The sequence below is a fragment of the Pleurodeles waltl genome, chromosome 10, assembly GCF_031143425.1.
Source record: "Pleurodeles waltl isolate 20211129_DDA chromosome 10, aPleWal1.hap1.20221129, whole genome shotgun sequence".
NCBI classification, from domain to species: domain Eukaryota; kingdom Metazoa; phylum Chordata; class Amphibia; order Caudata; family Salamandridae; genus Pleurodeles; species Pleurodeles waltl.
In genome coordinates this window covers 305,435,691-305,462,955 of record NC_090449.1, presented here as the reverse complement: position 1 = coordinate 305,462,955, position 27,265 = coordinate 305,435,691, and the positions used below count along the sequence as shown (strand labels likewise).

At 44.8% G+C, this 27,265-nt stretch overlaps 1 protein-coding gene across 4 annotated transcripts in view; it reads left to right on the top strand.

Annotated features, from left to right (window-relative positions):
• Positions 1-27,265, top strand: part of CLUAP1 (clusterin associated protein 1) — an 851,865-nt gene that overhangs the window by 510,224 nt on the left and 314,376 nt on the right. For all 4 annotated transcript variants that reach the window (XM_069210479.1, XM_069210475.1, XM_069210478.1 and 1 more), the window contains exon 6: positions 21,549-21,632. In XM_069210479.1, the coding sequence (XP_069066580.1) occupies positions 21,549-21,632 (84 nt within the window). The remainder of the gene's footprint in view (positions 1-21,548; positions 21,633-27,265) is intronic.

Genomic DNA, 27,265 nt, shown 5'->3' with positions numbered 1-27,265 from the left:
GACACAGCACAACCAAAAGATCAGACACCCAGATCCAGCATCGCTGAATCTAGCAATCTGGCTCCTGAAATCCTAGAATTCGGGCACTTACAACTTACCCAAGAATGTATGGAAGTCATAAAACAAGCTAGAAGGCCATCCACCAGGCACTGCTATGCGAGTAAATGGAAGAGGTTTGTTTGCTACTGCCATATTAATCAAATACAACCATTACACACAACTCCAGAACATGTAGTGGGTTACTTGCTTCACTTACAAAAATCTAACCTGGCTTTCTCTTCCATTAAAATACACCTTGCAGCAATATCTGCATACCTGCAGACTACCTATTCAACTTCCCTATATAAGATACCAGTCATTAAAGCATTCATGGAGGGCCTTAGGAGAATTATACCACCAAGAACACCACCTGTTCCTTCATGGAACCTAAATGTTGTCCTAACTAGACTTATGGGTCCACCTTTTGAACCCATGCATTCCTGCGACATACAGTTCCTAACCTGGAAGGTGGCATTTCTCATCGCCATTACTTCCCTAAGAAGAGTAAGCGAGATTCAGGCGTTTACAATACAGGAACCTTTTATACAACTACACAAAAATAAAGTCGTCCTAAGGACCAATCCTAAATTTTTGCCAAAGGTTATTTCACCGTTCCATCTAAATCAAACAGTGGAACTTCCAGTGTTTTTTCCACAGCCAGATACCGTAGCTGAAAGGGCACTACATACATTAGATGTCAAAAGAGCATTGATGTATTACATTGACAGAACAAAAAACATCAGAAAGACTAAACAACTATTTATTGCATTTCAAAAACCTCATGCAGGAAACCCAATATCAAAACAAGGTATAGCCAGATGGATAGTTAAATGCATCCAAATCTGCTACCTTAAAGCTAAACGACAGCTGCCCATTACACCAAGGGCACACTCAACCAGAAAGAAAGGTGCTACCATGGCCTTTCTAGGAAACATCCCAATGCAAGAAATATGTAAGGCAGCCACATGGTCTACGCCTCACACATTCACCAAGCACTACTGTGTAGACGTGTTATCCGCACAACAAGCCACAGTAGGTCAAGCCGTATTAAGAACATTATTTCACACTACTTCCACTCCTACAGGCTGATCCACCGCTTTTGGGGAAATAACTGCTTACTAGTCTATGCAGAACATGCGTATCTACAGCGACAGATGCCATCGAACTGAAAATGTCACTTACCCAGTGTACATCTGTTCGTGGCATCAGTCGCAGTAGATTCGCATGTGCCCACCCACCTCCCCGGGAGCCTGTAGCAGTTTGGAAGTTACCTTCAATTATTTATATATGTATCATCTCAACCTTAAATAGGTGCATACTTAGTCACTCCATTGCATGGGCACTATTACTACAATTCAACTCCTACCTCACCCTCTGCGGGGAAAAACAATCGAAGATGGAGTCGACGCCCATGCGCAATGGAGACAAAAGGAGGAGTCACTCGGTCCCGTGACTCGAAAGACTTCTTCGAAGAAAAACAACTTGTAACACTCCGGCCCAACACCAGATGGCGAGCTATTGCAGAACATGCGAATCTACTGCGACTGATGCCACGAACAGATGTACACTGGGTAAGTGACATTTTCATTATTGAACGATAGTGTACTCATTTTATTACACAATTTAGAACAAAACAAGGGCCTTAGGGGACATAGAAGTGGAACTTCACAGCACAAAGAATAACCAGAAAAAACAGGGTTCATATTCTAGCTTCCCTACTTGACCAGTTGTGTGTCACAAATCACTTTACTACACCTTGCCTCATTTTAATTTAGCATCAAATCTGAGACTACCATGAATAAATGCAGTTCAGGATTTCTTCTATTAAAACATCCATTATGTATCTTTTAGGAGATAATAATATTGCTCAGCATACAACAACAATATTGACCCTACGCACAGTCTACCAGACAAACTGACATCTTAGTTCATTCATGGCACTGGAGGTGGGTAAAGTTGTTTGTGTTTAAAAGCGTTTTCTTTAAATTGATTTTAATGCAGTGATTTAATCTATTGCTATCTATATAGCATAATAATGTAGTAAAGGGAAACAGGCATTAAAGAAATAATATATTTTTAACCTCAAAGCCTGCATCATGTTTTTACAATATATTTGCTGTATCATTTACATGCTGAATCTTTTGATTTCTCGCCTTGTTCTTTGGTTTTTGGAGCCAACCAAAACCAGGGCTCAGCTCTTGCTTTCCAGACTTTGCCTGATATGTCAGCAGTAATGTTTTAACTGCTTAGTCCTTGCAGTACGATGTTCTGCCCAGGAAGGTGACTTCTGGTGGATACTTCTTCCCATAGATTCCTCACCTCCAGCTCCCAGACTGGCTCCAGAAGCCTTTACACCCCCAGCAGAAGCTCTCCAGTTCCACCAGGTGGTGCCATACAGTTTCAGCTTTGACTCTTCCCGGCTACTCTGTGACAATATAATGCATGCCTGTATATGGTGGTGGCTGGTACACTGGCATCTGTTCCTGGTTTCCACTACTTTCTGATATGGGTCAAGGGCTTTTTACGTGCTTGTAACAGTAGGCCAAATGTCCGAAGCATCATTTCACCATTTGGTTTCTGACCTTCCTGTAACCCCGTGAGACTTATTCTTCAGTAAGTCCTCTCACACCCATGGTGCCATCACTGATTCTCTCCTTGGAGTCAATTTCAGCACTGCTGCGGAATTGGAAAGTGAGTGACAAAATAAAAAGTTTGTGTCGTTTTGGTGACTAACACGTCATGTCCTTAGGATCCAGAAATGGGCCTGTATGGAGAAACTTTGCGGATCAAAGTCAGGTCTCCTGGATGTCCTCATTGGGGAATTATGGTCATACAGAAGATCACAAGTCAGAGGCAACCGCTTTACCCCTTACAAAGCAGGCTTGTACCTTTACATGGACCTGCAAAATGGAAGTGACCTTGATAGGTCACCAGAAGAGTAAATTTCGTAGCCCTGAGGCCTTCTTCAGAAAAGGTCTGTCCTTTTACCACCATGGTAATGAAATCAGGCGAAGGACTGGAATCGCGTCTGCCCCCTGCTGATATGAAAGCCAACATCTTGACTGAAATCCTATAGCTGTCCTCTGCAGTTCTGGAACAATTGTTACCATTTAATGAAACACTCGAAGACGATTGTCGTGCCTAAGTAGAAGAACCCCTTCTATTGCCTGGCAGTCCACAGACAAATTACATACTATTGGCAAGTGCTAGCTGAAACTTTCATGTAAGTTCCATGTAGTGGAAAGTTTAGTGATGTGTGTTATCTTCCAAGTTAGTGTCTCTTTTCCCACCACTCCTCTGGTGCGCAAGTCTGAGAGGCTTAGTTCAATTGTTAGGAACAATCTTCTCTGACCTGGCCAGCAATCGATTAGACTCCTGTAAACAAATGCTAAAGCGCCGCCTCCTCCATTGATATAATGGCACGATCCTTGGCCACGCTTGCTAGGGTGTGTTCTAGAAGCTTTTTCAGGGGATGTCTAAGTGCTATTAATGGACACGCCATTTGACAGTTAGTGTCTCTGTGGGGAGATGGTCGACTCCTATCTGGAACTCTGTTAGAATATTCATGCCACAACATACCTTTTGTGCCTGGCCTCTCCAACAAAGCAGGTCCACCATCAGCACTGTCGCTTCCAGGAATCTCCGGGGGTAACACCCCCAGCAACTTTCCGAGCAGCTTTATTGCTACGTTTCAGTGCAGCGGTTGACTTAAGGGACACCAATATCTCCAGTAGCAGCGGCTCTACTCCTCCCCCTTATTCTTTTTTTAAATCTATACATCTTTTATTCAATATACAAACAAGAGAAAGTATAATACCGCAGTATATTTGGACTATTTATACGTGGTGGCAGAACATGACTTATGATTATGTCAATACAAAATTGTATAGGGCAATATACAGCATTGTACTATATATAGTAAGCGTTAGATACTTATCTATGTATGCATTGTCAATTATCTTCCGTTTCCCCTCCTCCCCCACCTCCAGCTGTCTCCACAGTTAAGTCATCCTCCTGTGATTGCTGTAATAAGTATCTCCGAGGTTGTCCCCATATACCTTTTGACCTAGATGCAGGAGGCAAACTTTTACTGAAAGTGTCCACTCAATTATCACAATATATCAGGTCTTGCATCCAGTTTTGGTCTCTCAGGAGTGGGGCATTTACGCATCTCATCACCGTCTGCCTCTTTGATAATAAAAGAGCTAATGCAGTATGTTTCTTTGCTGATGGCGAATAATCATTTACATAGCCCAACAGAGCCATTGACGTAGATTGATTTGCAACTATATCCTGTCATTTTCCCTACTTCAGCAAAAATATTCCTCTTGTAGATCTGGATATTCACCACTAAAATGGGTGCAAAAGGTCTGCTGGATCATAGTTAAAGTGTTGGAATGTGTCCTTCTCCACCATACTATACTTCAACAGTCTAGCCAGGGTGTGATAGTACCATTGTGTGGACTTAGACTTTATAAGTCTGTGACTGCATTTTAAAACGTTTTATTGAATCATGGAGCAACAGTACTTCCATTGCTCATCAGTGACAGCACACTCTAAATCTTGACCCCATTGTGTGCATGCCTCATTGTCACAATCAATCAATCAATCAGTATTTGTAAAGTGCGGCTACTCACCTGTGAGGGTCTCAAGGTGCTGGGGGGAGGGGCCTCATCCGAAGAGCTATGTCTTGAGGTTCTTCCTGAAGATGGTGAGAGACGTGCTTTGTCTGACGTGCATGGGAGGTTGTTTCAGCTCTTTGCTCCAGTGTAGGTGAAAGATTGTCCTCCGGCGGTGGTTTTGCGGATGCGAGGGACGATGGCCAAGGCCATCCGGGCAGAGCAGAGGGATCTGGCGAGGGTGTGGAAGGAGACGCAGTGGTTCAGGTAGGCAGGTCTCCTGTTTGTTGTGCCTTCCAGGTCTGCCTGGAAATTATGTGATTATATACTTTCTTTTGACTCTAGAGCATTAGCATGATAAATGAATTTAGTTCAGTGGGTTTGTTAGGCAGGGGTCCTTTAGTGTACTTTGTACCCTCTAATAAAGGAACATGTCAAGTGCAGTCCACGTAGGATTTTACTTGCTTTGGTGTCTTGAATATGTTACCTAAGAATAGGTCTCCATCTTACACGTCTGTTTTTTCTAATTGCCTACATTAATATCTAGCAACAACAGCATCCATGCTCACCATTTTACTTTCATCCTCGTGGAAGCAACTTGATATTACCAGGTTCTGCTAACCAGGTTCCGGCATACTAGTCGAATGAACTATCCCAACTGGTATGAATAAACTTGCGTTTCGGAAGATAGGTGTGCATTCATCTCACTCAAGCTTTAAGTGCAGCAGGTGTTTAAGATCATGGATCTAGTAATGGGCATACTGGAATTATGTTATGTAACACAGCACCTGACCCACGGCAGCCATTCAACTGTATTCAAATGGGAATGACAGTCTGTACTATTTGATTCTTGGTTCTTGCCTGCCCTGGTCAGTTGACTCATCAGTACTCTGAGGTTACAAAAGAATGTCTGAGTAGGCACTTTAGGGGATATTGAGTAAAGAATGTATCGATTATACGACGGAACACCGAATTAAAAACAACTACTAACCTTAACAACGAGGTCGGAACACCGATCTCGTCCTTACTACTAATGATTTTACCACGAATGCCTTAACAACGAAATTTCGTTGTAAAGGCATTCCTGATAAAACCATTACTAATAGGCACAATTCACCCTACATCCCCCACCCCACCCCCCCAACCCCACCCCAAAACCTAAAACCCCCTGACCCCCACCCCCTCCCAAAACCAAAAACGCCCCACCCCCCCAACCCCACCCCAAAACCTAAAACCCCCTGACCCCCCACCCCCTCCCCAAAACCAAAAACGCCCCACCCCCCCAACCCCACCCCAAAACCTAAAACCCCCTGACCCCCCACCCCCTCCCCAAAACCAAAAACGCCCCACCCCCCCAACCCCACCCCAAAACCTAAAACCCCCTGACCCCCCCACCCCTCCCCAAAACCAAAAACGCCCCATCCCCCCAACCCCACCCCAAAACCTAAAACCCCCTGACCCCCACCCCCTCCCAAAACCAAAAACGCCCCACCCCCCCAACCCCACCCCAAAACCTAAAACCCCCTGACCCCCCACCCCCTCCCCAAAACCAAAAACGCCCCACCCCCCCAACCCCACCCCAAAACCTAAAACCCCCTGACCCCCCACCCCCTCCCCAAAACCAAAAACGCCCCACCCCCCCAACCCCACCCCAAAACCTAAAACCCCCTGACCCCCCCACCCCTCCCCAAAACCAAAAACGCCCCATCCCCCCAACCCCACCCCAAAACCTAAAACCCCCTGACCCCCCTCCCCAAAACCAAAAACGCCCCACCCCCCAACCCAACCCCACCCCAAAACCTAAAACCCCCTGACCCCCACCCCCTCCCCAAAACCTAAACCCACTACTTACCTTAGTCAACCCCTTGTCACCTGCGTCGTCCTCCTTCGCCAACTCCCTTCTTTGTACCTTAACCACGCATGTTCGTTGTTCAGAACATACGTAGTTAAGGCACAAAAAAACGAAGTTGTGGTTAAAGAAAGCGTTGTTGCGCTTTCGTTAACCACGACTTTCGTAATTAAAAAGTCGTAAAAAAGGATGTTTCCCGAATGTATCATTCTTGGAAGCACCACCATCATCATGATAGTTATTCTTCCCGCTAAAGATGGTGAGTGCTTTATCCACCTCTGAGTCCAATCCCCTAATCTGTCTAGAGCCATTCCATAATTACTGCGAAATTCTTCCCTGGGACCCCTATGCACCATAATCCCCACGTAGTGCAATAACTCTTGTGTCCACTGGAGTGGAAATTCCAAATTGCTCTGTTGTGTGGAGTCAGCAAAAGTGGAAATGTGGGATTTATTTTCAGTCCAGAGATTCCCTCTACCCAGAGGATCTCACAAAGAAGAGATGAGACATTGATATCCAAATAGCTGATCTATAGTAGCAAGACATAAGCATGTGCCAAGATGATTTGCTGGGTGCGGAGAAACCTTAGACCCCTCTGCACACAATGCTATCCATGGGCACAAGCCACTGGATGAGCAGCTGTGACATAAAGGTGCAGAGACAGTGGACAACCTTGTAGCGTGCCCCGCTGCAGGTGGGTTTTAACAGTTATACAATAATTTATTCTAACTTTGGCAGTCTGTCCATATAATGTAATTTTACCACTTTTAGGAAAGCGTCCCATACCTCAGTTTTTGCAAACAACTGCAAATGTATAACCCCCTTCCACAAAGTCAAAGGCCTTCCATGCGTCCAAGAAGACCATCACAGCATTTACAGTGGGGTCTATTTGGAAAAATGGTGTCAAAGAACATCCTTAGACTATGTGCTGTTGATCTACCAGGGATGAACTCGCTTGCTCTGGTGGCAGTAGCTCAGTCATAAAGGAGAGATACGATTAGCTAGAATGTTAGCTCGAATTTTAGTGTCCAGTAACAAGTGCGCTCTATAGGCAGAACCTCTGTCAGCATCCTCCTCAAGCAAGGGTACGATGTTATGTGTCATGTCATTCACACATTCTTTAAAAATGTTTGTTGTGAGTCCATCCATGGCAGAGGAGCTTCCACACAGTATAACCTTTATTGCATTTTTAACTTGCTCTGTGTTAGTGGTGCCATGAGCACTTTCTTGTCTGTACTTTCTAGCCATGCCATGGTTAAGTCTTCTATGAATTTCACCATGTCCTCTCCTAAACAAGATGTACTGGAAGCATACTGCTTTTCCTAATACTGTTTAAATCTATCATCTGTCTGCTGAGAGTCAGACATTAGCTGTCATTCTTCTTTTTTAATGCCCTCTATGTATCCCTCGGTTTATTTAAGACTATCGGGCTAGCATGCTACCAGGATGCTCTCCTTCTTCATAGGCCCTAGTCGTTGCATAGTTGCACAGGTATTTAACCTCCCTATCTTCTGTTTCATGATATTCTTCTAGTTTCACTTATATTTCCACAAGGAGGCTACTATCTCCTGTTGGAGCATGAGCCTTTTCAAGGGAGGCCAATACATCCTCAAGTTCCGCCAGCCTATTTCACAAAGACTTTGAACTTCTATCAGACTGTTTTAAAGTGCTCTATTGGCCATTATTCAATTTAAAATATTCTGTGTTTGCTTTAGCTATCTCATTGTAGATTACACTATCTAGAAGTGCCTAAAATGGGCTGTGTTTCATCTGCTTTCCCCACAGCTCACTAGTTATGGGCCCTGCCAACCGGAAGCACACAGAGCCTCAGGCAAACAATTCAAATCTGTTATTAGCAAACTGCGGCAGATCACAAGTGGGCCGACAGTGCTACCACATTCACTCCATGGTGTCTGGTGTCAGCCCAGCAAGTGGAGTGGAATATCTTCTCCGACGAAGGCACCATCACAAATACAACACTTTGTGAGGGACCCAGAGACTTCCTCCCCACAGGAAGTAAAACCACCAGGAACACATTGCCAATAAGTGTCTCCATCAGCACCTCCCTGCAACTCTCAAGGCTCGCTCCTAGCCTGGGGCCCCAGTGCGGGATCAATATTGCTTTCTCTGTGCTATATGAACACTCAATAATTATGTTTCCATGTCACAATTAACTGCTTGCCCTGCTGCTACCAGGAAAGGACCCTGTGGAGCGCCGCCATCACCAAGGATCATAGGCCACATCAGTTATACATGAAGCAGGTGGAGGGAGGACCCATTGGCATATAGTGAATTTTTAGGTGTGACCTCCCAAAGATCCTCAAATCAGGCACCTCTTAGCAGCAGCACTGTTCATTGAGGAATGCCCCACTTGTTTTACAGCCACTGTAGGCACGTCCCGCTTGAAGCTGCTAAGCTCCCACTTCACACTGCCAGCATATAATCAGACTCCACCTCTAATTCCTTCCCCAGCTACGTCTACTACTCATGTGCCAATCTTGCTCTCCAGTCACTGAGGCCTCTGCAGGACCTGGGCAAAGAACTAAGGAAGCTAGCTATTTGTTGGTGTTATCTTGTTAAGGGCTGGCAGTGCACACTCGCCCTGCCATGGTCAAAGGATTACAACGCCGATGAAGCTGCATTAGAGAACATCCGTCTTCTAGGCCGCCTGGCTCTGCCAGCAGACCCCAACCCCACCAGATCTGATACCTAAAAAACTCATTGGCTCGTGTTCCCACCCACCATCTCCCAAACCAGCTTCTGGAGAGGATCTTTTGCATTTTAACACCAATTAAGAGACAATCATGACAGATTGTTGGGTTCTCCAGCACATCTGGAAAAATTACACTGTCCCATTCCCGTCATCTCCACCAGATCACCTTCCATTTGCAATTAAGTTCTCTCTGGGACATGTCGATCTTGGAAGCAGAACTTGCCAAACTTTAAACAATGAGGCTGTAGAAATGGTGCACATGGGAGATGGAGGTACAGGATTTAATTCCCTTTACTTCTTGGTGCTCAAGAAGGATGAGATCTCAGTTTCATTCTGGACCTAAACTTGAAACTTTTCATTAATTCTAAATCTTGTTCCTCTGCAAAGTTCTGTTGAGCCTCAATATGGAGAATTGGTTGGTGTGTCTGGATTTTTGGGATGATTATTTCCATCTGTCATGCCTCCTCACTCGCAGGTGTTATCTGTGATTCACAGTGGAGACCTAGCACTTCCAGTTTACTGTACAACCATTTGGTTAAAATTGCTCTGTAAGTGTACACCAAAGTGTTGGCCATGGTGGCGGCTTCACTCAGGCGGTCTAGAGTCCATGCATTTTTGTACTTGTATGACTGACTGGTGAAGGCAGTGTTCCCAACGCTGTTTAAGGAACATCTTCCATGCGCTGCTGCCTTTTGCATGACTTGCGCTTTTCCATTAATGCCCATGACTCTTTACTACTCTTCAGAAAGAGACTGTCCTTCATAAGTGAGGTGTTGTCCACAACTTGCATGAAGGCTTTTACTCATAGTGAGTGGCTTACATACAGTCTCAATGTGGTTCAGTTGTTTTGTCAATCAAACCATGATCCGAGTGTCACAAGTTCTGGGCATGACTGCCTTGCACATCCTGTTGATCCTGTATGCAAATGGTGGATGAGGACCCTTCACTAGTACCCGAGAAGGCAGTGGCTCCTGCACCAAGGGAGTTTCTAGGCTTGCATACATATTGTAAGCTGTTCTCTTGGCCTCCATTGGTAGATGTGCCCCTTCAACCTCACTGCAAGTCGTCCTTCAGTCCATTTTAATAGCACCTTATTTTTATATGTCAAAGTAGTAAGTCAAAAATATGAATACAGCAACAACATACTACAAGGAAATACAGTATCAAAACTGATCACCTACGCTAAGTAATCTACACAATTCATGATCATTAACTGATCTCCGTCGCTTTGCTGTTCACAGTTATCTCAGAATGTAAACAGTTATTCTCGTGGCTGAAAACAGTACTTGTTGCTGTACAGTTTGCAGTCAGTAAGTAATTGCAACCAGTTATAAAATCAAACTACAAAAAGAATCCAAACCGTGAAGGATGACAACAAAATTTGTTGTGTAATCCAGTCAAGTGCCTCTGTGCTTGTAGATGAATGTCTTTAGCTCTAGAAACCCAACACGTCTCCATGTTTAGGGTTTTGTTTGCACAGTACATTTAAAAGTGGATGACTCAAGACCAAAGGTGCTCGCTACACTAGATCAACAGCTCCACATTTGAGTGGAGTGAGTGGGACAGATCATGGGACTGAAGAAGGGCGGACATAGATCCAATCTAAAATAGAAATCTGGGTTTTGGCCCAAAGGCTTACACAGGGACCACTCAAAGCATCATCAACCTTCTGGATTCAGTTTGTGGTGCTGGCCCGTTACTAAATCTCAGAACAACGAGGCTGACTGGAACAGGGGGATTCCTAAGTGTGGTTCTGGAAAACCTCCCCTGGCACATATGATACGATCACACTATGGTAAATGTAGGCTAGTTGGCACTTGTAAAGAGCTGGGTGGGGAGCGGTCCCCACAAAGCTGAACATGTAAATGTGGGTACTGGGAGGAAGTTGGTGACCTCTTTGCTCACTTGCACTTTAAGGAGGAACATCGATAGCTCACGCTGGCGAAACGTAGAGAGGGCTTCTTGGTGCTGTGTGTCCACATCTGTAGAACTCCGAGCTTCTGGGGGCAAATAGTCATCACTCCTGGGTGCAACTGATGCCCCCCCAATACACAAAAAATGTAGACTCTAGCCATGATGTCAGTCAAGGCGTACAGAGTAGTTAGCTGCCTAGCATCACAAAGTGGGCCGAACAGTTTCTGGTCACCTTCCTCTAACTTAAGGTACACGAGCATGGGTGCTGGATTTACAGCATGGGTATGAATTGGGATTGTGGGCTCCTCAAACGTAGCCTGTAAAGAAAAAATGTCAAAGTCAAATGGAAGATCGCTGAAATTGGACAGCTGTTAGTCATTTGGACTTATGGCTGTACATACTATCTTCGTTCTTTCACTTTTATCCCTGTCAGTTCTCTTTCTTTTATATATTTATATATGTTTCTCAACTATTGTTTTAATTTTCCTCATGTTCTTGTTGCTATTGCATCTACTTCTTTCATTCCATTTCCCAAGGTTTTTTTTTCTTTTGAGTTCTTCAATTTTCTTCCTCTAGTTGTCCCTCGATCCGTTCTGTTTTGAACTTTTCACTTTCCTTCTAACCTTTCTGCCTTGCCTCTTCTGTTTTCTTATTTGTCTTATTCTTTATTTTTATGCTGCTACCTTCCTTCCTTTTTTTCTTTCTCGTTTTTTTCTGTTTTTCTTTATCTTTCCATGTCGTTGTCACCTATTGTGGGTCAGACAGCTCTCCCGCTGATGGCTTTTGGTCCTTATCTTCAGGCTGAGGACAAAGGTGACAGGGTTGGGTTAAGAATTTTGGGTGCCTTATACCAAACAATATTTTGATACTTATCTAATCCAACAATAGGACGCTATTTGAAGCTGATGGGGATAGACTGATTCTCCTATGCTGGAGATAACCAGGGATGTCTGTCTGGTATCTGATAATAGAATTGAATCCTTAAGTTGATGGGGCATTAAAGATCAATTCAGCACCTCATCATAACTAAAAGGTGCTCATGGAACCCAGGGACCTTACTTATCAATTCTTTCTATCCGGTCATGGCACGCACTCGTTAAAGGGCCTGCCTTCGCTACCTGCTTTTATTTGATGCGGGGTACCCCCAGGTGGCCCGCTTCGCTCATAAGGATAGGGGCGGTGCGAGGGGAGGGGCTGGTAGGTAGTCAGGATTGGCTGGTAGTGCCCAGCCAGAGCTCTCCCAGGCAGACTGTAAGCCTGTGCAGGCTCTCTCCAGCCTTGCAACACAGTACCGGGCTGGAGAGAGCCTACTGTGCATGTGTGTTTGGCCAGCCAACACACATGCGCACTGCGGGGAGTTCACAGTGCACCTCCCTCACTGCTCGTCACCCTGTGGCCCCACCTCTTTAACAAATGAAACAATAATAAACATTGTTTATTCTAGTTTTGTTTGTTAAAGGTTTTACAGCTTCTGTGGCTGGCGGGGTGGCATGGGGGTCTGTATGCGATGCTCCTCCACTCTAACAGAGGAGCCGCCCCTAGGGGTACCACCTTTATACAGTAAAGAAGCAGTATGTGGCGTTTACATTATTGACAGATGATATATATCCCTTCTGTCACAAGCTCTTGAAGATTCCCTTTTGTTCACCAGATCCTTTCTCATTCTGATTCCTCGTATTAGCTTACACTCCATCCAGCCGAACATTCCTGCTGGCTCTGTGTTGCCTTCCCCTGTTGAGATATCCTTGCTTCCTAATATCTCTTGAAACCTGCCTGAGATGGTTTGCTCTGAAACAGCTATCTCTACCAAGCACGTAACTTTATTTCATAATATGAGTAGTGGAGTGATTCTTCTATTATAGCGTGGGTGAGAATTAGATATATTAATTTATTTAATCTTATTTAATTCTGCATTGCTATGGTTGTGTGCATTCTCAATTATTTAATTGGACGTTGTGTGACTTGGGTCTCCTATGGCAACTGAAGCACAAAATTAACATGCTTGCTTCCAAAGCAGTTGTATTAATTTGTAAAAAATATCTTATTCATTTATTTAAATTTATTTGGCTAAAACTGAATAAAACATAGCTGTGCTATTAAATTAAGGGCTATTTCTATACGTTGGTCGGTGTTTGTTTAACCTCTTCTGCTATGAGAAGTTATTAAGTATTAGTGTACATTGGAAATAAATTCTTCGGAATCATAATGCGCACATCATGACGATCGTGTCTATAGACCCTGCTGAGCCTTTCACTGTCTGCTTTGAAAGTACTGTAAAGACAGCTCAACTAGCATAAATCTATGTATGTATCTTTCTGTAGCCATTCTGTGCTTCGAGTTCCTTCTCTAGGGTGGTGGTTTCGGCTCTTTGCTTCCAAGGTAATGAGTTTCACCTCTGGTGTGGTGATACTCTCAGTCAACTATCTTGGCTATGTTTGTTGCCTCTTTTTTGCTATCCTGTGTCATTTTCTTGTGATTTCTACTTTGGCTGTCACCATGTCACATTGACTTTGAGGATTACCTCTAGTCACAAATACCCTCATAACTGCCCCAAAGTTCTCTGCTGGCATATACAGGTAATTATATAATAATTATAGACTTAATATTTGCATCGTTCCATATCAGCCCTATTGTTTTCTGCGCAAGGAAGTGCATAATCAAGGGCTAGTTTGAAGCGAAGTAACAGCACCCTTGTGCTGCCCTAGGACTGAGTAAACAAACATTTCATTGGTAGAAATAGGTTAGCTCTCTATTATACGTTGTAAAAGGAGTGTCAAGTGGAGGTGTGTGATTCGAGGTGAAATATAGAGGTCCAGCAGGGGAATATTATCTTGCAACTCCTAACGAAGAGCATCATCTAAAGGGATGTATGCTGAATTTATATAAACAGTAGGTTTTGATGGAATTGCTGGTGTCCACTGAGGGCAATGTGTGGGACTGCACAACATTGTAGTTTTCCAGAGAGCTGTCTTCAATCTGTGTACCGTTGAGATCCTGCATGTTTATGTCACTGTCCAAATGATTACATTGATGGGCAGAAAGTGATAAAACTACAAAACCCTTTTAATGTTCCATCTGTTCCATCAGTTTGTAAGCCAATTGTACCTTCATTGGGCTAAACCCACCCTTCCCCTTTTCCTCGGTTGTACTGGCCATTGGCCACTGCTGCTGCAATCTTGACTTAGTTCATCTGACTGAGTCTGCAAAACACCATCATAGGTTAACTTCTGCCTGCTGCCTATCTGCCTGAATTACCAAAAATCGAGGCCAGAGCAATAGAATGCACTAACAACTGAGTTGATGAACATTTAAAAAAAACCTGTAATCTAATTGGCTCTGGTCTCCACCACCAGGTTAGAATGTATAATACCTATTTCTTTGAACCTTGAGACAAGCCTCTATCTAAACCAATACTGATGCTTTACCAGAGTCTGAGACCTTTGGCTCCTGCCTCCCCCAAGGACTGGGAACATGTTCTACATCATGGAAGAATCGGTAGTGTTTGGACATGCTTGAAAGAAGACTTTGTGCTGCCCGCTGTGGAAAAGGATAGGCCTATTTCAAGGCCCCTGATGAATAGTAACTCTGGGGACACGTTTGTGGTACAAGCACCACTCCCACATCTACATCCACTTTAAAAAAAGCCAGAGCTATGCTGGGTCCTTAAGTAATCTTACCCAGGTGTGTGTAATGGTAAAATACAGACAACTAGAACCCTAGTATCCCAACTGAACAGGCTTGAGACTTTGTGTTTAAACGTTTGGCACTCGGAACTCCAAGTCTTGGGTGGGACCACGGTCTAGGTTTGGCACATCAAACACAGCCCCATTGTGTCTTACTCACAGAGTTGCCCAAGTCTTGCTTCTAGAGGTGCATGTTCACTAGGGCAGGAAGCCAGACCTGTAATATCCAAGATGGATACTTTTTTTCTCTGTGTGATATATATTTATCCTGTCCTTTAAAAAATCAATATTGTTCTCTAATTGACCAGCACTGCAGAGAAGCAGAGACAGTACCTTGCACCTCCAGCAGTGGAGTTTAGGACAGCAGTACCTTATGTGCATGTCACATTGGTCCAATACCCACTAGACACTCGTTACCTGGTTACCACAGAGACGGATTATGATTTCTTGGGTGATATACCTCTTCTTCAGTGTGTCAGACTGGTGCAACTGGTTCTCCAACCAGCTCAGAGCTGCTTATTTTAGAAGCATGCACGTCTACGTATTACGTATAAAGTGTCCAATTGGGTTGTGTTAGTTTCTAAACTTTAACTGAAGACCTTAACTTTGTATCCCTTGCACCTTTCCTTGTGCATTATGTGACAATGCTATGTATTTTTTTCTAATGTTTCTGGCTGCTGGGGTGCTCATGAGCATGCCCTACGTTCTTGTTTTCCTTGATAGTGCCCTAGTATGCAAGCACGAGTACATTCATTAGCAGGAGGTTTGCGAAGAAAGGTCATCTTTGCTTTTTGGTTCCTGCACTTATGCTGTCAACCCATGCATATTGCCACTGGCGTACACACATGAGGGTGTGCATTGATTTAAAAGTAGCACATGCTCAGAGAACTTGTTCATCCAGCTTTGTGTACCACACATGCAAGCAAGTGTTGATGGGGGAATGCTCGTGTTTAGTTGAAGTCCTCATGATGGACATAAATGTAAACCATCTTCTGCTGCTTTGGATGAACATACAGAAACAATACTTACTTGCTTTTGAGGGTAAACAAGTCTTGGATTAACTGGAAAGCATTCTGAATTGACTAAGCAGCAATGCCTTCAGCTCTGAATTATGACAAAAAAGGCATACTTGACAGAGTTTGTAACTGTATAAAGATTAAGGTGGTCATTATGACTTTGGTGGTCTTCCTTGAAGACTGCCAAAGCCGCGGGGCCCAGAAGACCATCAGTGTTGATGGTCTTCTGCCCACCATATTACGGGTACTGCTTCCACCACAGTTTGGGCGGAAATCCAGAAAAAGGGGCGGTTCCACCACCGGCCCGCCTCGCCAGAAGGACTCCACCAGCCATATTACGATCTGTAATACAGCCTGGCGGCGTCCTGATGGCAGGGCACTGCTGGAGGTGGAAGCACCCCTTCCTGTTCCCTGCCGGACGACCTCCTCCCCAGACCAGGTAAGTTGATCATCCGACAGGGGAGGGGGGTGGCAGTGTGGGGGTGTAGTGTGTTCGTGTGTGTTGTCTGCATGTGTGCATTAATGTGTGTATGCATGATTGTATGCGTGTCTTAATGTAGAAGTGAGTGCGTGTATGCGTGTGTGTATACGAGCTGAGTGTTGTGGCGAATGCGAGTATGAGTGTTGTGGTGAATCCGTGTTTGTCTGCGTGTGAGTATGCATGTTTGGATGGGTGTGATTATGCGTGTTTGAATGCGTGTATGAGGGCTGAGGTGAATTAGAGTATGGATGCGTGTGAGTGAATTCATGTATGTAAGTGTAGGTGAATGAGTGTATGTGTGGTGCGTGTGGGTGTCTGTGTGCATGTATGCAGGGTGGGGGACGCTGTGCCTTGAGGGGGTTAGGGGTGCTTAGTTCTTGCTGGGGGGTGTTAGGGGAGTCGTCTACCAGTGACAGGGAAGAAATTCCCTGTCACCTGTAACCTTTCCGCTATGGGTTTCGTAGCAGTGCTACAGCTGAGTAAACCCTGATGGAAAGCCGGCTCCTAATACCGCCAGCGGTCTTCTGTGGACCACCGGGTCGGAGATGCTCATCTCCGGCCCAGCAGCTCCGAGCGCCCTGGCGGTATGAGTGGAGATGTGGCGGGTTGGCAGACGCCAGGGCCAAAATGACCACCTAAGTCCCTTCTAGAGTTAATTATTTGGTTAACGTGTACATTAAACCTGTATGCAGCTTCACATCCATAATGATCTCTAAAACCAGCAAAATGTAAGGCAAATATTATTCTCTTTAGTTCAGGACATAGCTTCAAAACTCAACACTCACCCATAACGTATTTCAGGCCTTAACAACTGATATTCTGTGGGACCCAGGATGTACATCCAGCAGTTCCAGTCTGTTACTTTTAGCTTACGTGTTGGATGGAGTTAGTGCACAGGCGATCCTACCTCAACTATTGCATAGAGTGGTGTTCAGCAACACGTGCAATGCAAATTAGTTTTCCAAACGTCATTGAAAAAAACTGTTCCTTTTCCTGTGAATGAATTTCACCACCAAGCACCGTTTAGATTCTCTTGTCCGTTGCCAAAAAGGAAGACGTGGGTTTATATATGTCCCACTGTTGCAACAGTCAGATTGTAAAGATGGCCACTCACTGGAATTTTCTGCGTGGATTTTACTTCCACACCTGAAACATTTTCATTTCCATCCATTGCTTTTCTTGTTTTACTTACAAATAGTTGTCCCCAGTTGTTTAGTGTTGGTGGAAGTTTGAAAATCCCTTCATTGTCACCACTTTTAAATACAAAGAGGTCCAATTAGCAGACAGACAATCCATGTCCAAGTATATGAGTACACAGGAAAGGTTCCTAGGAGCGTCCAGCCAAAAGCATCTATTTCACAGAACTTGACACAATCACTTTCCATGTGCACATATATTCATGATGAAGTTCATAGTAACATTCGGTGCAGTTGGTGACGCAAGACCTTCATCCTTAATGCCATTACCACCACACAGGTGTAAGCTATACCGAAACAAATATGTTCTCATCTTCAGCCATCTCACAGTTCCCGTTCGAGAGGGCTTGTGGGCAGCATAAAAGGCTGTTATGGAAGGCGAGTGGCATAACCCGCACTACCAAAAGCTCCACCTCCTCACAAGTTTTCTCCCCGGTACTTACCCATGAAATTGAAATAGTATATTCCGAATTCGGGATGGGCAGAATTTGAAAAAAAGACTTTAGTAAACCTTTTAATTGAAAAAAAATATGTCAACTTCGCAAATTGGGAACGTTTTAAAAGAATAGTAGGATAAAATCCCATAAAAAGTCGGCCATGTTGGAAAAACAGGAAAATAGAAGGAAAAGTCTCCACCAAAACGTTTTTGTAGGACGATTTAGCCCACATGTGAAATGTTGCAATGGTCACAAACCTCGAAACTGCATCTGGTGGAATTATAATTTTGCTTACTTTAAGTAGATAATGTATCATTCTTCTTGAGATTAAGCCACAGACTTGCAGACCTGTAATGGCACTACCACACCATCCATACCCCACTCTATACCTCTCCACACTATTCCCATTCACTCTGTGCCCCTCTATGAAACTCCACTCTACGTCACTCCACTCTGACACTATGCTGCTCCACTCTACGCCACTGTACTCTTTAACACTCCACGGCATCCCACTGTACGCCACTCCAATCCACGACACTCCATGACAATTTGCGCCCCTCTACTCTATGACACTCTATACCTCTCCACATCACGGTCCGCTCTCCACTCTACAACACACTACGCCTCTCCATTCTACAAAACTTTTCTTCTTTCTGTGACACTTTACTCCCCTTCATTCTACCCCTCCCCTCTACTTGACTTCACTCTACGCCATTCCACTTTGCAATGCTCCACTCTATTTTTCTAATTGTATATAGTCACGCATTAGTAGCTTTTCCGTTCCTAGGATTTCTTTAGACTCTGAACCGATAATTTTATGTTTGTGTTTTAAAAAAGCAGAGCACTAAATCATGTGATGCATTAAAAAAAATTACAGTATGCACTGCTCACGTCCGACCTGAGATAAATTTAAAGAAGTCACAAAATGGAATGCACTCTGTGTTGACTGGCGTACCTGCTGTCTCTTTTCACTTGGACTTATGGCATGTGGAGGGGAACTGTTAGGCAGGTGGTGGTGATGGGTGTTCTTTCGGTCACAAAAACAGGAGTACCATGTCCCCCACAAAAGGACGGTAATGGGTGCAGTACCAGTGGTCGGTTCGCAGCTTCTCCTTCTGGAACAAGGATGTGAGCCAGCAGGCATGCTGATTCTGGCCCTCACACACTTTTTAGGTCTCACCTCCAGACATCTTTTTTGCTCTTTATTATCGAAGGCCTATTGTGTATAATATCAGTTCTTACTGTAACCTTTGGTTATCTCTATTGCTATAATTTGTTGACTGTCTCATCAATCTCATTTGCTTGCTTCTTATTTGATGATTCTCCTTCCTCATCTGATGTTTGTCCTTTCTCTGAAGCAAGCTCTTTTGCCATCTTTTGATTGAATCACTTGTAACATTCCATGGCTCACATCAGGGACTATTGTATTATTTTTCTTTGAGCACTCCTTAAGAGAACATGTGCTTTCTTGTCCTCTCTCTCTGCGCTGTTTCCCGCCAACATCCCAGCTCCCACTCCACCTGTATTGCTGCCTATCCCTCACAGATCATCCGAAACAGCAGAGCAATAGGCATTGCTTCATTTGAGCCAGTAGTCGAAGATGGGGTGCTCCCAGTGCTTAATTTGTAAATAAAAAGATGCCAGTGCTCAAAGCCCTCCTCAAACACGCGGCTGCTGCAATTAACTGTGTGAAGCGTAATCCTGAAGCCATCTCGGGCCTCTTCAACCCATAGAAAGCCACTCCCTGCCCCTTCAGCTCACTCTTGCAGCTTTCTACTTTCTCCCTTTGCGACGCTTTTTCGTTTTTCCTTTCATCCGTCTTTCCCATATGTGTCTTTTGCTTGCAGCAAGTGCTTTAGGCAGAAGAATAAGCCCCGGCCCTCAAAAATAAGTGCTGGTACTCAGCACTGGAAACAACAAGCACAAATTAAGCACTGGGTGCTCCAGCACTTATTTTTGAGGACTGATACTTATTTTTACTCATCAGACATTTAGTGATACCTAGAGAAGGAGAACACATAAAACAAAAGATGGAGGAAGAGAAAGATGAAAAGCCTGTCACAACGGAAGAAACCAGAAACCTGCAACACTGAAATAAAGGGGGTGTCTATAAGTGGAATAAAGAGACCTGGGGTGAGTTGAAGGCTACACAGCATTGTTATTCTGGGCACATACATTAAATTGCACCACTGCGGGCTTCTGAGCAGGGCTTTGGGCACCGCCACGGTTCCATATACACATTACCACTGGCAACAGGTATATTGTTTCTTGGGTTTGACTTAAAACATAGACTGTATCATTTTGTTTTTGTTGTAGCTCATGAGCTCCGTAAAAGCCTTGCACTTGGTGGACAAAGCTAGTGTTTAGGGGACAGGGCTAGAGACCCACTGCTGCAGTCACCGAGCCAGCTTTTGAAGCATCCAGCGTCCTTAGTCCACAGGATGCTGCAGGGCACCAAATGTCCACAGTGTTTGTTACAATTCAAGTTTGCCCTGGCAAGCGCTTAAATTTAACTTCTACCACGTCACTGCCTCAGACAGCTGTTATGTTCTTCCAAGTCCATTAAGATAGTCCTCAGTGTTATGTTTAAGCTGAATCACGTGCAACAGGCTTTTTAAATACTGTTCAGAGTTGCCTGCATATAAAATATTTGAAAAATAAACCATGTTGTTCATAAAGATTGAACATATTGAATTCGGTGTTCAGTTTCTTGGTACTTTAACATGCGAGTCTTTTTCCTCCCGTATTTTTTATTTTTTTAACAGTGTTTTCCAAACAGGATTTGGCAAAGCCAGTTATCTTGGCACTCAGTATAAATGAAATACTTGTTGGCCTTGATATTGTTTATCATAGAAACTATCGCTGCTGACAGGATTTCTTCCTCCAATGCATAAGGTCAAACACAGCAGCCAGCACAGAGTTATGGGCACGGTGACATCACCTGCCACTTGTGACATCTTATTTTTCATTGGTAGAATACGATGGCCGGTTTCAACCAAAAGGGAAAAGGAAGTGGTTCCAACAATCAAAAAGTCAAGTAGGGATAGATACCCACGCTATAATGCAAACGTTATCAGAACTCAAAAGTTCACAGCGATAAAAACATTAATTAAATATGCTGCAGTGTGCTAAATTGAGCTCAGTCGAATCCCAAAACATAATTAAAGCCGATTAAAAGATAACATTTGGATCTAAGACGTGAGGTGACTGTGCTGTCTGTGGGCTTTGTTAACTCTCGTGATATAGTCCCACGTGAAATGTTTTGCGTTTATAATGTTGATCTGACACCACGTTTATTTTGCAAAAGGTGTTTTAATTCCTAGGGCATAAACATGGCATCTTTTAGACACCTCTTTGCCTCATTGATAATCTGTTGCTTGACATGAAAGTACAAGTACAAATCAGCAGCTCCGACAGTAGGTACAGCTTTCTGAGTGGCCCAGTTTAGATTGATAGAGCAGCGTGCTACATGCCTCGAAGTTGCTAATCTCTGAAGCGATTTACCCTGGTTGTGCCCAAGGACTCTCAAAGTCAGAGTTGAGTTTTCTTTGTTGCACCCATTCTTGGTCCATTCATGAATACCTGTTTTTCTCTCTTGCAGGAACTGAGAACTGCGGCCATAGCGAGGCCGCTGGAGATAAATGAAACCGAGAGAGTCATGAGAGTTGCCATCAAGGAGGTTCTGGTAAGCGGTGTGTTCACTAACCTTTTGGAACGTGAATGTATGCAACAACTGGATATTATCACACACTAGAACGCATAGTAAGGATATCACTAGTGCAGGGTCCCTATTCGTGAAAATTTCAAGGGCTCTGCCTTTCCATGTCAGACGTTTCTTGTAGCACTTCATTGTTGTCTAAGGGATGTTAAAGAAGTCAATAATACGTGCCACAAGGAGGAACCTTGCTTTTTTCAGTTTAAGAAGCTTTCACTTTGTGTGGGCCTAAATGATCTGAACAGTACCTTAGACCAGTGAACCATCCGGTAGACCAGTGATTCTTAACCCTTTGACTTCTGTGGCTCCCCACTTAATCATGACTGGAACCCGGGGATCCATACTGAATCCTAATCTGAATCTGGGGACCCTCACTGAATTATTACTGGAAGCCGGTAGCCCCAGCCTTAGCTTCGATGACTGGTGTGATGCTTTATTTAATTCGCAAACAAATATTAAAACATCAACTTTTTAATTTTAATGGGAAGGTTGGAGCTATTCTAAATCCAGTCACTAATTTTCCATGCTATATTCTCTTTGATGCACTTGCTCTGCTCCCACGAATCAGTCTGAGGTTACTAACCTAATTTTTTGCCTCCAATTTCAAATTTCTTTACATTTACACAACGTTTTAAAAATGTTCAATTTTCATTTTTGCTTCTTTATTTATATACACTTTTTTAACCTGTTAATATTATTTAATTTTCTAAGCAGTCGTGTACCCAATGAGTAGGCTTTGTGTTCGTTTAGGGGGTCCTCGAACTACAGGTTAAGAGCCAGTGCCTTAGACTGTTTGTGGATCGACAGTCTCAGGCCATGCTGATAAGCTAATGACCCATTTGGAACTATAAACATCACTGTTCACTTCTGGATAATGTAGTTTATGCACTGAAATGAAAAATGTCCTAACTATCGAAACGTAAAGATTCAATTCTTTTAAGGACACGGAGGCAAGGATTAGGCTGTCTCTCTTCGCTTTATTTTTAACCTGCAGCCATTCAACAATATAAGAAAAAACTACTTTAACAATAAAATGCAAGTCCAATGAGTCTTCATTCAGGTCAACCAGTCTGGAGTCAGCATGCCCCTCAAGAGCCTCTCCTGACGACCTCTTCTTCCTCTTTCTTCCTGCGACCTCAGCCGAACTTTAATAATTTATTCCTGTTAGCCAGATTCCATTCTTGAAATTGAACATAACTAAATATTACCTGTCTTACGTTTACCATGATTACATTGTCAATACTCCAATGGCCATTTGATAGTCCAACAACAACTGAATCACCTTTCTAATGTCCTTACGTTTCTGTTATTCTCAATTTGATATATCAAGATACATCAACATGCAATTATATAGAATAACCAACAAAGTCATATTACTTGCACATAACCTAAAACATTTCAGATTCTTGTTCCTCCTTTGGGTGGGTCTAATGTTTGGGGGGAACTAATCCTCACCTCCATGTCCTTAATAGAATTGAAACTTTTCATTCTGTGTCAGGACCAGAGGTGAGGATAGGCTTGTATAAAGCTTGTCCAATACCAGAGCTGCCAGATTTTGTACCAGCCTAATATAGAATCTCTCAAAGGTAGAGCCCGAGGACCATTCCGCCACATTGAGTATGTCCTCTAGGGGGGCTCCTAAGGTGAAGACTTTTGAGGCCATAGCCCCCCCTCACCGAATGAACTCCAAAAACTGAAGTATCTATTCCAGCTTCCTGTAATACCCACCTGACCCATCTGGCAATAGTAGGAGAAGACACCGATATGTGTAGTTTAGTCAGAGGTATCAGGAGTTGCCATTCCCCTTGGGGACGGAGTTCCTCCGTCAGGGCTTCATAAGCTTTCAAAGCCCAAACCACGCACAACTTCGGATTTGTGTTAAAACTGGGGTAGGAAATGATTTTTGAATTGCACTTTGTCCGTCTTGAGATGTGAAATGTCACTCAATCCGGGGTAAAGACTCTGCCCGTGATATCTAGTGCACGGACGTCAGAAACCCGACGACAAGATATAAAAAATAGCAGGGTAACGAGTTTTGCCAACATCTGTTTCATCGACAGACTCTTGTTAGCCGGCCATTATTTAAATAGGAGGCATACTTTGTTTACATCCCAGAGAGTAGAGTACCTTGGACCCAGAGAAAGGGATAGTCTGATGCCTCTGACGAGTTTGCAGACAAATAGATGTTCACAATTGGTCGTCCTTCTACCGGGGTATGGCCCGTCGAGATGGCTGAATGGAAGGTATTCATTGATCTGTAAGCTAGACTCTCAGATGCCAAAGATGCCAAAAAATTCAGGATATGGACAATATCCGCCCATATGGGATCAAGCTGCCGGATTCAACACCAACCCAGCCAACTTGTCCAGGCCGATCGGTATCTTTTACTGGTACTATCTGTCCACAACTTTGCGAGTAGGATTACAGCATCTCGCAAAATGCCCAGGATTTTCCATTTCCCTGGAAATCCTCCAGGCCATTAGGTGGAGACACCCCTCCAACACCAGGTGGTGACGATTCCCTAGTGGATCGAGGAGGAGATCCGAAAACCGGGAATGACGGATTGGAAAATCCCAAGAAAGTTCCATCAGAACTGGAAACCAGACTTGAGACCTCCACAGGGGCTTGACCACAACTAGGGCTGCCCTCTGCCTCTGAGCTAGAGCCGCGAGCCTCATGATCATTGCGAATGGGGGAAACGCATATCCCCTCTCTTGGTGGCAATCCTGTAGGAAGGTGTATGTCGCTGACAGATCCGGTTTCCAACTGGGTAGCTGGTGGTCCATACGCTAGGCGAACAGGTCCATCGAAAAGGGATCCCAGTGGAATTGTATCCCTGAAAACACCTGTGGATGAAGCCGCCACAGGCTGACGTCCTTCCAGTGGCGTGAATTCCCGTCCGCCACCTGACTTGACCTCCCCAGGAGGTGTTCCGCCATCATCGAGATTTGGTTGTCTAGATAGTAAGCCCAGAAGTCGCGTGCCAGTTTCGCCAGGGTGTCTGACCTGATTTCCCCTCACCCCCATGTTGGTTTGTATAGCAGACTGCCGCTAAATTGTCCATTTTTAGCAGTATGCAACACTAGTCTTTGTCCTTGGTCCAGCATTTCACTGCAAAGGACCCCGCCAAGAGTTCCAAATAATTGATGTGCAGTCCTCTCTCTTCGGCAACCAGCATCCTCCTGCAGATTACTCACCGCACCGGGCTCCGCAGCCCGTGCGGCTGGTGTCTGATTCGATGACCATGTCCGGTTGGGAGCCGAAAATGGCCAGACATCTCAGGCCTCCATATACGAGATCCACCATCTCAATTCTGCTTTGGCTTCTGCCGACAGGGGCGCAGATTGAGAATACTTGAGGTCCTTCCTCAGGTGAGATATCTTGAGTCTATGAAGGGTGCAATAGTGTAGAGGGCCTGGGAAGATGGCCTGTATCGAGGATGAGAGGAGCCTGACAATCCGAGCAATCAGTCTTAGTGATGTCTGAGTTCTGGCCAGAGTCCTTTTTAACTTGTGTTTGATTTTGGACAGTTTCAGCGATGGCAGGGTGAGAGTGGCCTGGACCGAATCCACCACAAACCCCAGGAAGTGTATGGATTGGGATGGACGAAGAGCTGATTTGGATTCGGTGATCAAGAATCCGAGGGATTCCAGCAAAGACACAGCCTATTGCAGGTAGTCCACCAGTCTCAAGCGGCACTAGTCTAGCAAAATGATATCATCTAGATAAACAAGCATCCTGATCCCTCGAGCTCGGAGGTGTTCCACCACCGGCTTCAAGTCCTTGGTGAAGCACCATGGAGTGAAGGATAACCCGAAAGAAAGAGAGGTGAATTTGAAGATCGGCTCTTCCATTCGAACTGGAGAAACTGCCTGTGGAGGTTAAAAATGGGAATCGTGAGGTAGGCATCCTTTAGATCGAGCCACACCATCCAGTCGTTCACCCATAGGAGGTCTCTGAGGAGGTGGATCCCTTCCATTTTGAAGTGGCGAAAAACTAGCCACTCGTTGAACTCATTTAGGTTTATAACCGGGCATTGTTCCCCATCTCTTTTCTGTACCAGAAAGAGGCTGCTGCGTAACTCAAAGTGGTGTACTCAGGACGGGACAATGGCCCCTTTTTTCAGAAGTTTGATCATTTCTGTATCCACCAAAGACACCTAGAGGGGAGTAAAATGTAGAGGGCGTGGTTGTGACATCTGAACCGGGAAACCATAACATTTTATGTGGAACCCTTGTATTGTTTGTAAAGCCCAAGCACCCATCGTCAATTGCTCCCAGTGTGGAAAATCTCTGCCAACCTGCCCCACAATCTGAGTCCCCCCGGGGCATTAATGCTCACCGTGAGTTGTTGGAGGCTCTGCACTTGAAGCCCCCACTGGCACCTCGCTGGCGTGGGTACCCCTGAGAGGAGTAAAAGGTCCCAAAACGGGCAGGATCCTGCCATTGTCCTCGATGAGGTCCTTGACTGGAGGCTTGGAAAGTGCCTCTGCCGATCGAGTGACCCCTACCACGACCAGCGGAGGCAAAATCACGAGGAGTGAAAAACTGCTTCTTTAACGTCTGGGCCTTGTCTAGGGAAGTGAAGGTGTTAACAAACTTCCCCTGCTCCCGGATGAAGGGTTCCCCAAACAAACCACCTTGGGCCAAAGGGCCGGCCTCCGAGAACCCCAGATACCCCAGCTTGGGGTTGATCTTGATCAGTAGTGAGCGTCGCCTTTCAGTGGAAATGGCACAATTTGCATTCCCTAAGAAGATAATTACCCGCTGAGCCCAGCCAGACAAAGTCTTGGGGGAACAAGTGATCCAGAGGCATTGGCATCCTCCGACATGTCCAAAATTTTTGTAAGTGGCCCTGTGACACCTAGTAATTTGTCCTGGCAGGAACGCCAAGAGCGATCAATCCCTTTTTTGGGATCCCGTATAAATTTTGTGGAGAAGATGGCTATCTTGGGATTGATATCTGGGGTGGCACCGACCTTATCCTCCAAAGAGGGGCGAGGACATTCTGCCCTTAGGCAATTACGATCTTCTTTGTCTTGGGCCTTTTGAAGTCTCCCTGCCACGTAGGCTGCAACCTTTGGGGTTGGCGACCTGCGGGAAAAGCGAGGATGTAGGAGTTCATCCAGATCTAGCATGTCCGCGGGAGGAGCGGACAAGTCTTTCTCGGCTTTTTGGTCTTCCCCAGCGGAGGAAGTGGTAGCTGAAGGAAGCCAGAGTCTGGAAAGTTCCCCTTCCCCATCAGTAGCTGAGGGGGAGGTCCGAACCGTCTCCCAACTGGTAAAGGTCCTTTGAGGTAGAGGGAAGGGGAGAGGGATATCTTGGGGGTGGGGGTGAGACTCCATAAAGGCTCTTTTGAGCCACAAAAATACATCCAGGTCCACACCTGGTTCACAAGGGCGTTTGTGTGCCCCCTCTGAGGATGCCCGGGGCTTTCCTGGAGGTGATGGGGCCAGAGGTCGCGGAGAGGGGTTGTAGGCATCTATGCTGTAGATTAAGGAGTTTCCTCTCAAAGGGCGTCACAACTTGCAAAACTGCTTTATATATGGACATATCCATAATATGGCAGAACTCGCTGTCTGTGGGGAGGTATGTAACTTCCTC